Source organism: Apis laboriosa, unplaced genomic scaffold (assembly GCF_014066325.1).
Source record: "Apis laboriosa isolate Shangri-la unplaced genomic scaffold, ASM1406632v1 scaffold16_cov148, whole genome shotgun sequence".
Classification (NCBI taxonomy): domain Eukaryota; kingdom Metazoa; phylum Arthropoda; class Insecta; order Hymenoptera; family Apidae; genus Apis; species Apis laboriosa.
This window is the reverse complement of record NW_025222129.1, coordinates 2,512,765-2,527,334: the sequence shown is the minus strand read 5'-3', so window position 1 is coordinate 2,527,334 and position 14,570 is coordinate 2,512,765. Positions and strand designations below refer to the sequence as shown.

Below are 14,570 nucleotides of genomic sequence, written 5' to 3'. Positions count from 1 at the left end.
CGGGAACGAGGCCAGTTCACCGGAAAAATAATAATCACGAATGCGTAAGACGCACACGGAAATTGTAATTATTCCGGGGCATGCGTGCAGAATGTGCATTCAGAGACAGAGGCAGGCTGCGCGCAACACGCTCGAGTCGCCGCTATCCATTTAACGAAAATTCGAAACACTTGAATCGTCCATTTCGTGGAAATTATTTGAACGATAGGAATCGCGTAATTCACGCCAATTCTTCCTTTTGTTCCTTTCTTTTCTTTTTTTCTTTTTTTTCTTTTTTTCCATGGTTGCGTGCAATCGTGTTCGAGGCGTGCAAAATTGCGCGAGACCTCTCTCGATTTTTCGACTCGATTTTTTTGCATTTTTCCTAAGAAACTTATCGTCGGAGAACAATTTCCACGTTAACTATGTATCTTCTTTCTTTTCGAATTTTTCACCGATTCCCCAGATCCACAGAATTTTATATTATCCTCCCTCGAATTTTCCCCCAAGGCTGAGCTCAATTCGATTCAATTTATCGAAGGAACCATCGTCAGAATCAACGAGGACGTCGACTGTGTTTTTCCTCCTATTTTTTTGGTTAGTTAGCGTCGATCCTTCTGAATTCCCGTCTGAATTTTTCAGAAATCCGATAGAATTTCGCGCTTTCGAGAAGTTTTCACCAGTCGGAGGATAAGATTGGAAATGTATCGAATAAAATTTTTGTCCTCGATACTTGGCCAGAGGCTAGTGTCGGACGTCCAAGTGGGTCGTATCGGTGATCGCCGATCGTTCTTTCTCGCAAGAACGTTATTACCAACGTCGTTACGGATTACGCCACGTTTCACCAACGATACTGAATACCTTTTTCGCGTGTATACTAGCCTTTTTTTTTCGATGCAACATCGTGACTTCTATATTTTGTTCCCCTTCTCCCATTGTTCTCCCATTTATTTCTCGGTCGAATAATCGTTTCTCCCTTCTGAAAGAAAACTGGAGAGAAAAAGTTACAAACAGATATACGAAACTGATGATACGTCTCTCTATTTTATTTCTTTCCTCGAGGAAATGCGGATAAAATAGAGGAATTCGACAGGATTTTACAGGTTTCGCCTTATATTTTCAGTAACACGTTCGCCAAATCTCTGAACGGCATGATTTATCTATGTTTCGTTGTATATTGGTTGGTTCGAGATAATTAGCAGAGAGCTTTCCACGTGTGGAAATCAGATCCCATCAATTAGAAATCTGGATACTTGGATGCATTCGATTCATATTATTTTGGTTCGATATAATTTCAATTCCTCTCAAACTCTCCTCCGATGCGCCAAATGCAACATCGATAAATCACGTTTTATTAGAAAACCTGTTAATTCCGTTTTCTCCGCTAGAACAATCCCACAAAAGCCTCTCTAATTAGCATGTAATTGACTTATGGAATCGTAGCTTGAGAATCGTAGAAGAGGCTCTTAGTAGCAGAGGAGCATATCGGGCCTATCCTCATTGTTCCTCGAATAAGGGAACGACAAGTAACTCGAGGAATTTAAATTCAATCGCGGTGAAATTGAACGGGAGATCTACTTTCGCGGTATAAAAGTGAAATACAGGCAACACCACAATCTTCCCATGGATAAACGCCGCTAATTCAGTCATTCGTCTAATTAACACCCAGTTTCTCGCGTGCATATATATATATGTATATGTGTATGTATATGTATATGTATATGGCATCGGTTTCGCCGCATGCTTGCATACACGCGTCATTGCGTTGATCCGCAAGGATTCCACCTCTCTCTCTCTCTCTCTCTCTCTGGTATTTTCTATTATTATTAAACGAGATAATAGCCTTGACATCGTACGAAATTGTCTCAACGTCTTCACATTCCATGGATGCTGCCAAATACCCGGTTTAATTTTGTTCTGACCGACGAATTTTCCACCGATCGTCCCTCTATTAATAACCCGTCCCCGATTCCGAGAGATTAATCGGCCATTTTCTCGAATTTCGGCCGATTACGCCCTCTGTTGAGAAAACAGGAAACAGTATGATATAAGGGTACATAAATATATTACGCGTAAGTTATATAGCTATAGGGAGAATTTGGTCCTGTGTTAAACTTCGAGATCGAAAATTTTTTTCTTCCTTTTCTTCATTTCTTTAAATAAATTTTCTATTCTCATCGCGGCCGCTTTAAATCAAACAAAATCAATTTTTCTCAACGCGACTCGATAATTATTTCTTATTCTTTTTGGTTCACACGTTTCGATCTCTTCGACTCGTTCGATGATTTTGAAGAATTTTTCAACCAGTGTCCCCGATCTATCCAGAAATCGCAAAGTTTGACACCGCGTGGCACCGTTATTAGCATCCTGATAAGGGGAACGGCGTCGGTGGATCGTTAGGTGCGGGTTATCGGAGAGAGAGATCGTGAGTTACGAGGTCCACTTGCTCGATAAACTGATTTCCCCTCGTAAAGTCCCGCGTTCCAGATAGTACGCCTAATGCAGAGAAATAACGTTTAACTAGCCTGGTGTAACAAGCCCCGTACTTGTCACAGTAGCCTCTGCTACGCATCCTAGTAACTGAGTTGAAGTACCGAATATCGCCACCAATTCGCGACACTCAAGTGCGCCACCAATCAGCCAACGAGGAGTTGAGGTTAAGGATCAGTTTCGACTCTTTTGAACTCTCACTTAGTTCGAATCTTCTTCGAACAAATAAATCCGTCAAACTGTATTCCGTTTGTGCTGTATTCCGTTCTGTGCTGTATTCCGTTTCGTGCTGTATTCCGTTCCGTGCTGTATTCCGTTTATGCAAAAACGATTAACACGTTTGGGATTAACACGTTTCCCAAGTCCGTCCACAAAAGTTTCCACGGCCTTCGTCAATTTTCCAAGAAACATAATAATATATAAATCGAGATTCTAGAAACCGTTTCGATATACGGGACAATTCCTCGTGCACGATATTCTCTAAAACAAGTGGAAAAAAGATCGTAAGTTTGGATTATGCATTTCTTATTTTTGAATTAACAACGTCGCGTCGTTAACTGAAATTCCTCTTTCGTAACGTATTCGTGCCTTACGGGCATTGCTACCCGACCGTTTCTACGCGAATCACTAAAACGATCAACCGGCAAAGCTTAATTATCTTGCTTTTGCTGAAAATTACAGACCCAAATCTCGCTCTCACGTAACGTCACTCTACGCGAAGAATTCGAGGCGAGGAACGTTTTAAAGCCGCGTTTTCATTCGTTTCTAACGATTTCATCTTATCGTCGTAAAACGCTTTCCACCTTTGAACAAAGCGCTCGACGTATCGCTTCCCGATATATCGAGAAATTCTTTTTTATTCTTTTTTTTTTTTTTTTTTTTTTCCATAACACCTCCGCGATTCTTATCGCGATTCATCGAAATCGAGATTAAATTATAGATTGCATCCATTGGATCGATTGGCAAATTACCATTTCGTTATCTCGATCGCGATTATCGAACAATTTTCGTCGTGAACGTTTTCGTCACGATTCGTTATCGTTTTTTTTTTTTTATTTTCACTTTATTATTTTTCATCGTTTCTGATAATTTCATTGAAAAATGATGGATAGAGTAGAGATATTACGATTTATCCGATCACTCGTTTAAATTTGATTTAAACGCACTTCGCGTGTTCGGATCGACTATGAACCTCAAAATACATCTGTTTCACGATTTCCAAGTTTATAAACAGTGGGAGCGAACATCTTACGTTGCATCGAACGTCTCGCGTTGCATCGAACGTCTCGCGTTGCATCGTAAATGCTTCACGCCATGAACCCTGATAATTCCAATCCGCCAGATATTCTTTCTCGTAATTGAACATTTTTTATATATCCTCCCCTTTTCATTTTCTACGATAGCAAGAATTTTTCTCTGCCGAATAAGAGTTTAAGGATTATCACGACTGGAATTTTATCCTTTAAGAATAGTTTCCTCAACTTTTAGAACTTTGTATATATCCAACTCTTCGTTTACGATTATTTCTTTTCATAAAAGATACGTTCGAAATAATTTTTAGCACGATTTCAATTTTTATGAAAATTTGAAAAAAGTCTATTATGAAAGAAATTCTTTTATCGATTAAAAATATCTTAAGAATTTTTTCTTAAATAAAAAAAGAAACGTAGTTTTTAGAATTTTTCATTTCTTTCGAGACATCCTCCATCACGATTATTTATTTTTTTTTTTACATTTTTATATAAATTTGAAAAAAAGAACTATGTATCGTCTATTATGAAAGAGATCCTTTGATCGATTAAAAATATCCCAAGAATTTTTTCTAAAAAAAGAAACGTAATTTTTAGAATTTCTGCATTTCTACTCTTTTCGATTACGATTTAATTTTTTTTACAAAGATTTCAAATTTTTACAAAAGTATCTCGGATCGATCACAAAATTTTTAACGCGATTTTGCAAAAAAAGGGGGATATATTACGAAAAGGAAAATATAAGAGAAACGATCATCGATTTTATGATCTCCACGATCTTTGTCGTATCTGATTTATAGGATCGTACGAATCAGTTAAGAATTAGTTTGCCTCAGCGTGCGATATCTCGTTCGATAGGAAAATTACGAGTGTATACATTACGTTAGCGATCATTTTGTTCGCGCTGCGATCGCCTTAAATGCCGAACACGAAATCGTTTCGATTCGTCGATCCTATTTATTCGCCATAAACCTTTTCCATAAATAGTATCTACCGACATTCCCATTTACCGTTGTTCCACGGCCATAAACGCCAAAAGATTTGGAATGCGAGATCCTGTTATCGATTCTGTTCGATCGGTTATCAGCATTGAATAACGCCATCCATTTTCCTTAATGGTTTACCCATTTCGGAGGGAATTATTACCGATTTCCCCTACGATCTAACGATCGTGTGTGTCACGTTTTCGTGGAATTCCAAAACGGTATTCACCGGCCAACTAATTTCCCAGGGAAACGTCCATCCATCGAATCATGTTGGATCGAAACGAGCTTATTTCGCTCGCGTTCTCTAAAGAACTCTGAATACGCGTGCGAACGAATATTCGCGAATACAGATCGATAAATTTTGAATGCAATGTTTTCAATTCTTCGCGTAAATTTCTGTTCAGAGATAGAAAGATGGTAGAGAGACGATACGTATTTCGATTGATATAGAGGATTTTCTGTTCCACGATTTTAACGTATTTTCTTAAAAAAATGTGAAAAACACATTTTCCATAATAATCCAGTGTAATAATGTAATCATCGGTCATTTCTCGTTGTTTTTTTCTCTGGAAACTCGTTTTTCGGCGCAATTTCAATGTTAAACTCGCCTAAATATTTAAGAAACTCGTTCAAAGAGAACGAAGAAGGAAAGTTGTTGTTGTTGTTGTTGTATAGCGATATTTCATGGAACGGCGATAATCTCTCAAAATTTATCGCTGTTCCAAATTTTCAACGATGTAATTTCGTTTATCGTTTGTCGTGTATCGTTTTCATATATAGAACGATAACTCCTCTTGAATAATATTTATTTCGAAATTGATACGAGGCACGAAACTACTTGCCTCCATAGTTGGACACGCGTTTGTCTCTTTTCATCTTTTTCACGACGGATTACGAGGATTGAACGTTATTCAACGAGATTATGCAAGAATCGTGAGAAACGTGTGATATGCGCGTGTGTGTTTTTTCTTTTTTTTTTTTAAATAAATATTCAGAAGGTGGACGCGTTTACTTTATGCGTTAATTTATGCGACCTCGAATGCACGGGATCCGAGAAGACAGGTACATTGACATGCACGTGCAAAAGTAGGTAAATCAAATTTAAACCAGAGTCGACGAGGGAAAGAGAGAGAGAGAGTGAGAGAGACAAATACACACGAGCAGAGAAATCTGGCGTTCTGGGTCATCGTTCAGCCTCTATTCGCGATGCTCGTTCTTGTCTCTGCTCCCTTAACCCTGCACTTGAAACGAACATCCCTTCGCAAATATTTAAACTTCTTTTCACTCGAGATTTTCGAGGTGTTCGCTTCGACCTGGGAGTAATTATATTTTGTACAGACAAAATAACCGTGTTGACTTGTTTTCTCAATAGAATAATTCAGATTCAGATTAATTTTAAATTAAAAAAAGTTAGGTTAAAAGGATTAAGGATGAATTTCAAATTAGAGATTGAATTAAATAAACATTTAATATAGTAAAAATTTTCAATATTAAAGAATAGTGCTAAAGAATCAAAATTTGATGTATTAAATGATCTATGCTGTCGATCGAGGAACAAACGAATATTTGAAAGAAGAATCGCGTGTTTCTCTTGAAGAGTAAAAAAAATAAAGATATAATAAAGAATCGTCAAATTCGATATATTAAATATATTATATATTAATATTAAAAAAATCTTTAATATTAAAGAACAAAGAATCGTCAAAATTCGATATATTAAATGATCTATGCTATCGATCGAGAGACAAATTCGAATATTCTTCTTTCTAAAGAAGAATCATTCTTCGGATCATTCTCTTCAATAATATCTCTCCACACCATCGTAACAGATAAAATTGTAAAATACCAGCGTGTGGAGATATATTTCTTGTTAAAGTTCGCGTTGATTTATCTACAGACCTTATCTTCGAAATCGTGAGATCCAAGAGAAAGGAAGAGAAAAACGGCGAAGAGAAATGGAAGGAAAGCCGCAGGAAAGAAGAAAAAAGAAAAGAAAAAGAGAGAGAAAGAGAGCAGCGAGTGAAAATTAATGGCGGTTCGCCAAGGGTGTGTTTGTATTCTCTCGATCCCCTTTTTGTAAACGTTTCGATGTGAAGGAAAAAAGAGACCCGAGTCTCGTTAATGTTACATCGAATCCCGTGTTGCATTTTTCCTCGAGCTCGCCCTCTAATTATATCGAACGTTCGTTAACAGCGTCGTTCATAATCGAGAATGAACCGTGACGTTTGTTCGTTCATCGTGATGAATACAAATCGAAACAGCGAAATTTTCGTATCGATCGTTTTCTTCGAAATCTCGAAGAAATTTATTCGAATCGCGTGAATTATTCATGGATCGATCTTAACACACGTTTAACACACGTTTAACCCATTATGTATTATTCCGGGAGATGCAGAAGATGTTGGGAAATAGAAAATTAATGATCGTTGGCGAGTCGAGGTTATTTTATAATTGGAATTTTCGAGGCATCCCTTATTTTTCCTTAATTTAATCGAATATAATTTTAACCTGAGAAATTTAAAAATATTTCCTCGAAACGGTTAATTGTTTCGAAAATTTCCTCGGAATAAAAATATTCGCGAGGATGGAAATCTACGACGAACGTTTTCATCTTGGCGAATCGATCGCCCCGTAAAAATTGAACCATAGCTACATCGAAAATTATAGCTTCATACGTCGAAAATTATAACTTCGTTCTTACCCCCGTTCTTCTAATTTTAATCGCGAATTTTTCCTCCTTTTATTTTATCCCTCGTTGTAGTATTATTTTATCCCATTTTGCCGCCCACGCTCGTTCGTTTACGTTTAATTACGGGGGCACGGCGTTAATAAATGCACGTTTCATTCGATCCGGGAAAACTAAATATGGCAGGGGGTCGTAAAAAAAAAAAAAAGGAAGGCGAGGTATTGGCAGCAATATCTGTAAACTGCATCTGGTGCATGTGCATCTGCATTGGCTTGCATCCCGACCCACTTTAATCTCCTTTTTTTTCCTGGACCAGTCCGCCACACCTGCCACCGGTAACATTTTCGAACACGCGTTTCTCCTCGTCCTTTCATCTTCCTCTCCCCCCTTCCAATCTTTTTGGAAACGCGGTCCATCCCTCTCACGAAACTCGTTAGCACTAGTCGCCTTCCTTCTTCCCTTTATTATCCACCTCATCCCATATTTATCCCTGCTCCATTCCTTTCGAACGAAAAATTCCATTCCTTGCTCCTCGATCTATGTCCTTTAATCGCGCTGTTCGATAGAAGAAAAAAAAAAAAAAAGGCGCAACAAATTTATCCTATTAACGAGGGAGGGAAAAAGAGGATACGGTGGAAAGTTGGCTATCGAGCGATTTATTTATTACGATTTCTGGTGATAGGGAATATCCTGCGAAGAATGATAATTTAATGGAATTGTCCACAATTGAGAAATGTAGCAAGTATTTATATTTAGAAGCGAATAGACCAGGTCCAAGTTACACGCAAACAGACGAAACGAGTATCGAGTGTTTGTCTTGCGGTTTACCTGCCTGCCTGTGCCCGACTCGTGTTCCTTGTGCGGCCTCGCTTCTTTAAATTCACTTCGCCACCACGTTCACCGATTACCGAGTTTCGTCTCAGCCTTCGTAAACGGCCGGTTTAAGAGGTTAAGAGTTTATCGAAACAGATTCGAGTGTCGAGTTATTACGTTCCTCGCGTTCGAAAAATACGATTCGTGATATCGATTTTTTTTCTTCCTCTCTTTCGTATCGAAATTCTAATTAATTTTATCGGTACAAGTTAATAATATTAATATAATTGTACCACGTGATATCAATGATTCAACGGATTTTGGAAAATTTTTTTTTTTGATCCGACGATAAATTTTAAATTTGCATCGATCGTCAAAAATACTGCAAAGCCGATTCGTATCTTTTGCAACGATTCATCGAATCATGTTCACATTATTATTTTTCATTCCAACTATCTCGATTGTTGTTCCAGGAAGCGCGTACACACACATATATATATATATATTCCACCAAGGTGGAAAATTGCACGTCTCTCCGTAGTCGCGTACAATTAAATAGGTAAATAAGCCTGGAGAGAAGGGGTCGTAATTGGCGAGGATTCGTTAAGAAGGAAGAACAAAAGTGACAAGTTGCATCATTAGAGAAAATGGTGATCTTGGGAACAATGGACGAAAAGGGAGGGGAAAAAAGAAGAGGAGAAAGGAATGATTCGTCGAACGATTCTCTGATGATCTATTATAAGACCTTATCGAGAAATATATTTTTTTTTTTCTCGTCCGGAATCGATTCCATTGTCCACGCGTTTATACACGGAAAACGGAACGATCGGATCGAGGAACGAATACGGAACGAATACGGATCCTATCGTGGCGGAAATAAGAATAAAGGATTCATCTAACTTGACGAAAAAAAGATACCGGAACACCGGAACAATAAACAGGAAGCGCCTCGGTGGAACGAGCCTATCCGTTCACTTATGGTTAAATGTTTTCGTATTTATACGACTCGATGTAAAAATATTTGTCGTTCGAAATATCCAGGATTTTTCAAAATACGAATTAATCCAATTTATTGATCCCTTGCCTCAAACATTAAAATTTAATTCGAGAATCGATGAAACGATCGTTAAATGTATTTATATTATTCGATATAATGGAAGACTTGTCAAAATATCGAGGATTTTTCAAAATAATCAAATTTATTAATTCCTTGCCTCAAAGGTTAAAATTTAATTTCACGGGATCGAGTGTTAAATATTTTCATACGATTCGATGTAACAGTGGAAGATTTGTCGTTCGAAATATTCAGAATTTTTCAAAATAGAAATTAATCCAATTTATTGATCCCTTGCATCAAGCATTAAAATTTAATTCGAGAAACGAACATTAAATGTATTTATACGATTCGATATAATGGAAGACTTGTCAAAATATCGAGGATTTTTCAAAATAATCAAATTTATTAATTCCTTGCCTCAAAGGTTAAAATTTAATTTCACGGAATCGAGTGTTAAATATTTTCATACGATTCGATGTAACAGTGGAAGATTTGTCGTTCGAAATATCCAGGATTTTTCAAAATACGAATTAATCCAATTTATTAACCGCTTACCTGAAAGATTAAAATTTAATTCAGTTTAATTTCATCGTGCCTACCCGTTCTATGATTAAATAAATTTTCGATATTTATACGATTCGATCTAACAATGAGAGATTTATCGTTCGAAATATCCAGAATTTTTGAAAATTAACCAATTAAACCAATTTATCAATCCCTTGCCTCAAACATTAAAATTTAATTCAGTGTTTAATTTCAGCGGGGTATCGATGGAGAATAGAAAATTCCAACGCATTTTTGCAAAACAATATTTCACGCTCGGTTGAGCAAAACTCGCGAGCAAAACGATACTCGAAACTTCGAGAGTTGTCGATTTAATACCTCGGTCGGTGAAATCCCATCGAGAGTGGACACTGGAAGTCTAATTTCAGTTTCAATTTTAGTTTCAATCCCAGCCCCGTCCCGGTCGGGTGCAATTTTTTCGCCAAAAATTTCTCGCCACCTCGCTCTGTTTATAGCGAACAGAGAGTCGCTCGTCGTCCCTTTATCGAACCGGCCGACTGTAGCCTCGTTAAACTGTTTTTCCATCCTCGCTTTCGCGAGGAGGAACGGGACGGCCAGCCAACTTAGAGAAACTTTTTAATTCTCGTCCGGTTGTTGCACGCTTTATTCCGCCTAAAAATAGCCTCCCTGCTCTAAGGCCGTTCAACAGGCGTAGAGATAAAAGGAGAGAGGCATCATCGTTGGCCACCGTGATTCCATGCTCGCCGAGCCGCTCGTGCCGCGATCCTCCCTTTTGATTGTTTCTCTTACCGTAATTTATGCTTACCATTATTCTACAGTCGTGCTCGGTCGCGACACTCGAATCCGTTTCTGATCGGTTCAAGGAACTCGAAATAACATTTTCCATCCGATTTATCGGCACGACGAATATTCACGGTTTTTCACGGTTGCTCGAGAATTTACCCGAGACTCATCTATCTAGGAATTATACTATTAATGTTTTTCTACTGTGAAGGATTTTCGAAGAAAATCTTTAAATTTTCAAGAATTTTCATTGTTCAAGAATTATGAATATTCGTTACAATTCGAAAGGAAGCGTAACTGTTCGACGAAGATCGAAAGATAAAAATTCGAATATTAAAAGGCTTAATCGGCAACGGAGGTAAATTTTTAATGGAAGTTAAAGAGCAAAGTTATTTGAATAATTTATTATTCAAAGCTTTCGAATAACCGCGGTTAACCGTAGCCCCGAGGCTGTGTTATACGAAGAGTTGATGAACCGTGATGGCTACGAATAATGGTATTCGAGTTTATTTTCAAATGATTATTATTATCATTATTCAAAGTAACTTTGTTCGAACTCTTAATTAATTTTTCAATTCCATTACGAAGAATTATTTCTCAATAAATTCGTTCATCTTTCCTTCCACATATTTAAGGTAACCATTTCCCTTCACGGCAACACTGTAATATAGTAAATCTAGAACAGCTTTGAACAACTCGTCCCTTGAATTCTTGCTCGCTAGATAAAGAAGTTCGGAGCCGATATTCGGAAGGGATACGAGCCTTCGTTAGTTATTTCGCGCAGAATTTCTTGGCGCGTGTCATAATCCTCATCAACGAGCAGAATTTTCTACTCCTGTAGCCGTGGTGTTATCCGTGAAGTTTGCCGACCGGAGGAACGAGATTAATCGCGCCTCGTAGAACAGGAATATTCGCCCGGCGGATTTGCATGCGGAGTGGTTGAAGACTTGTATCACTTATTGCCAAGGTTAGTGGGATTCTCTCTTCGTTCTTTTTCCCTCCGCCGGAAGGATGGTCCTTCAAAATCGCGCCATTAATCTGGAATCAGTTCACGGAATAAGTTACGCTCTCTAATTATCTGTCGTACAGTTGGTTCAATTCACTTTCGAATTCAATAATCCCCTTTCTCTTTTCACGCGATGGAAAAAAGTTAAAGTCTTTAAACGATCGATTCGAGTTTTCGATTACGATTCTCAAATGGAAAATTCTCGTGGAAAATCCTTGTCCAACTAACGCCGATCCAGCGTGTTTAAGAGTGTTTTACGACGGGCTTTAGGCGGTTTTCGCTTCCATCATTATTTTATCTCCCCGGAGGGAGGGGAGAAGAAAGAAAAGCGCTCCTCGCCATTCGAAAGTCTTTATTTTATTTTATTTTTTCCGCGTGGAGAAAAATTGGAAAATTGAAAGAGGGGGAAGAATTTGTTGGGAGAATGGGGGAGGGGCGAATGATGATGTATCGTGCACGCGTGAGATCGATGCAACGAGCGGAGAATGCCTTGTTAGCCGCGATTCATTGCAATTCGGTTACTTCTGGATCGCCGGTTTAATTACTTCTCGATGCGTTTTAATGAAGTTACCATCCTGCTCGTTATCCTGTCTAGATACCCCCGCAAATTGCAGGAATCGAATGTTCCACGGATGATGGCGGCTTCTCGAAAAGGTATCGATATCGGAGCGAGATATTTTCTAACGGATGGGGAAACCGATAAACGCGATTCGACCACCGGTTCTCCCGTTTTAAAAATATCTCCCGGTTAATTGGCAACCTTTCAACGACCAACTGCGATTCGTATCTCTCGCCTTTATGCACCGCTCTTTTGTCTCTACCTCTACATAGACAGAGCTTCGAAATACGTGTGCGCGTAGATGTGTTAACGTGAAAAGCGCCTTTCAAGGATTGATTTTTTTGAAACAACGAAGAAAAGAATACTTCGATCGACATTTTTGCCCACACCAAAATTCCACGCATCGTTGGATCACGCGAGTACATCGATATCCTACCAGTGACAAATTATCCTTTAACACGACACCCATATTCGAGCGACAATAAAAGTTCTCATAGGACCACGTCACATGTATATTCAGCTTATTTGACCACTTACGAAGGTATTTGGAAGATATTCGTAGGTATCTTCGTAGGTATTTGGAGAGATATTCCACAGGGCTTAATAAAACTATTGATACAAAAATGGTTTATTAAAAAAATTTATTAAAACTTTAAAGCATGCTATACAAAGTTGAGATTGGCCAGGACAATTTAGACAAAAAGTTGACACGATTCTTTCATTTTTCTTTTCGACACTGGAACGAATTAGGGCAAAAATTTTAAAAGTTGTACCACTCGTTACTCAAAGATTCGAACTATAGAATGAGAGGTGACAAGTTAGGATCTAACGAAATGATGAAAACAAATTATTCTCGCTATCACTCGCATTTACTAAAACATCGATGGAAGTACCCAACAAAGTACGCTTGGTACACATAACCTGAAGGAGATTTCGTTGGCGCGGCAGTCAACGAGTTAAGAATAGCTTTTTTTCAGAGCGCTCGAAAGAGACGAAAAGAAGGTACGATTCTGATAACACCCGTTGGTATATTGAAATCGGTAAGTGGAGGAGGGCAGGATGGAAAAAGAGAGACGATTTGGAAAAAGCGCGGCTGCAATGCGTACAGGCATCGCTAACACGTTTCTCCTTTCATTTTCAGCCGGTGCGGTAGTGATCGTGGCCTCGAAGCGAGTCCTTTTACGGCGGGGACGAGCATCGAAAGCGGAGGAGAGCAGCCTCCCTCCCCCCTCTGTCTTTCTCTTTCTCTCCCCGACTTTGGCCCACGGACGGGACGACCGCCTGTATCCACCAGTCCAAGCGGAGAGGATCGCGAGAAGCAAAGTAGAAGAAACAGGAAAGAGAGAGAAGAAGAAGAAGAAGAAGAAAGGAGACGAGAGAATCGAAAGCTAGACCAGTGTCCCAGTGTACGCGGAGTTGGCATGGAGGGATAAAACGCGTGGTGGAGAGAATTGGAGGGAAGGAGGATTGCGAGAAAAGAAAGGGGGAGAGAGAGAGGGAGGGAGAGGGAGAGGGAATAAATTCGGCATGAGGTAGAGGAGAGGAGGGAATTTTGAAGGGGGAACCGGCTTGGTTGGAGGGAGGAAGAAGAAGAGAAAGGAAGGAGGAGAAAGTGGAGGAGATCAACCGAGCGATCGATCGTGGAGGGAAGGTAGATAAGGGGGGTAGCTAAATGCCAGTTAAAAGAAAGGCGAGGAAGGAGGGTTAGAGGTGGAAAAGTGGTGGCGATAGGAAGGAGGGAGGAAGGAGGTGGTGAGGAAGGAGAGGAATGGGTGCCGGGATGGGCAGGAGCGGCACGAGCGGCGGCTTCCTCGAGGCACTTCCCACGGGAACGCCGCTCCACGTGGCCATGCTGGGCCTCGACAGCGCCGGGAAAACCACCGCGTTGTATCGGCTCAAGTTCGACCAATACTTGAACACAGTGCCCACTATTGGCTTCAACTGCGAGAGAATCCGTGGTGGCATCGGGAAAGCGAAAGGTAACGCGAATTTTCTATTCTAACTCCTCGATTCTAAAATATTTCTAAACCTTTGCAACCTCTGAGACTGCTGACCTCTCGGCCACCGTTTATTTATGATTGATTTTTTTTTTTTTTTTTTAGAATATCGCTTCAATAACTTTCCTTCACCTATTTCCTTTATAATCTTTATAATATAATATCAAACAGTTAGATTTTCTTATCTCAAATTGGATCGTGTTCGAGTTTAAGTAAGCATAGAGTGTGGTAATGATAACGATGGAGAGAAGGGAAGCAGTGATGAAGAGATAGAGACGAAGCAAGAGGTGTATATAAATAAGAATAATAAGAGACGGTGAATGTGAAAGCACGTTACGTTAACAGGAGTCAAGAAGGATTATAAAATTCGCTCTCGACGAAATAAGAAAGGTGAAAGACATCGAACGACATTTCACTCGTGACACTTGCCCCGAGAAAC

The 14,570-nt window shown here is 39.2% G+C and overlaps 1 protein-coding gene across 4 annotated transcripts in view; it reads left to right on the top strand.

Annotated features, from left to right (window-relative positions):
• The window catches only part of LOC122710960 (ADP-ribosylation factor-like protein 4C), a 36,215-nt gene that overhangs the window by 12,797 nt on the left and 8,848 nt on the right, over positions 1–14,570 (top strand). For 3 of the 4 annotated variants that reach the window (XR_006346030.1, XM_043929233.1, XM_043929235.1), the window contains exon 2: positions 13,276–14,113. Coding sequence is in view for 3 of the 4 variants with exons in the window: in XM_043929233.1 (XP_043785168.1) it covers positions 13,903–14,113 (211 nt within the window). In the remaining variant the exon portion in view is untranslated. Of the gene's footprint in view, positions 1–13,059; positions 13,175–13,275; positions 14,114–14,570 lie in introns of those variants that run through there. The other variant, XM_043929234.1, reaches the window with a different exon arrangement.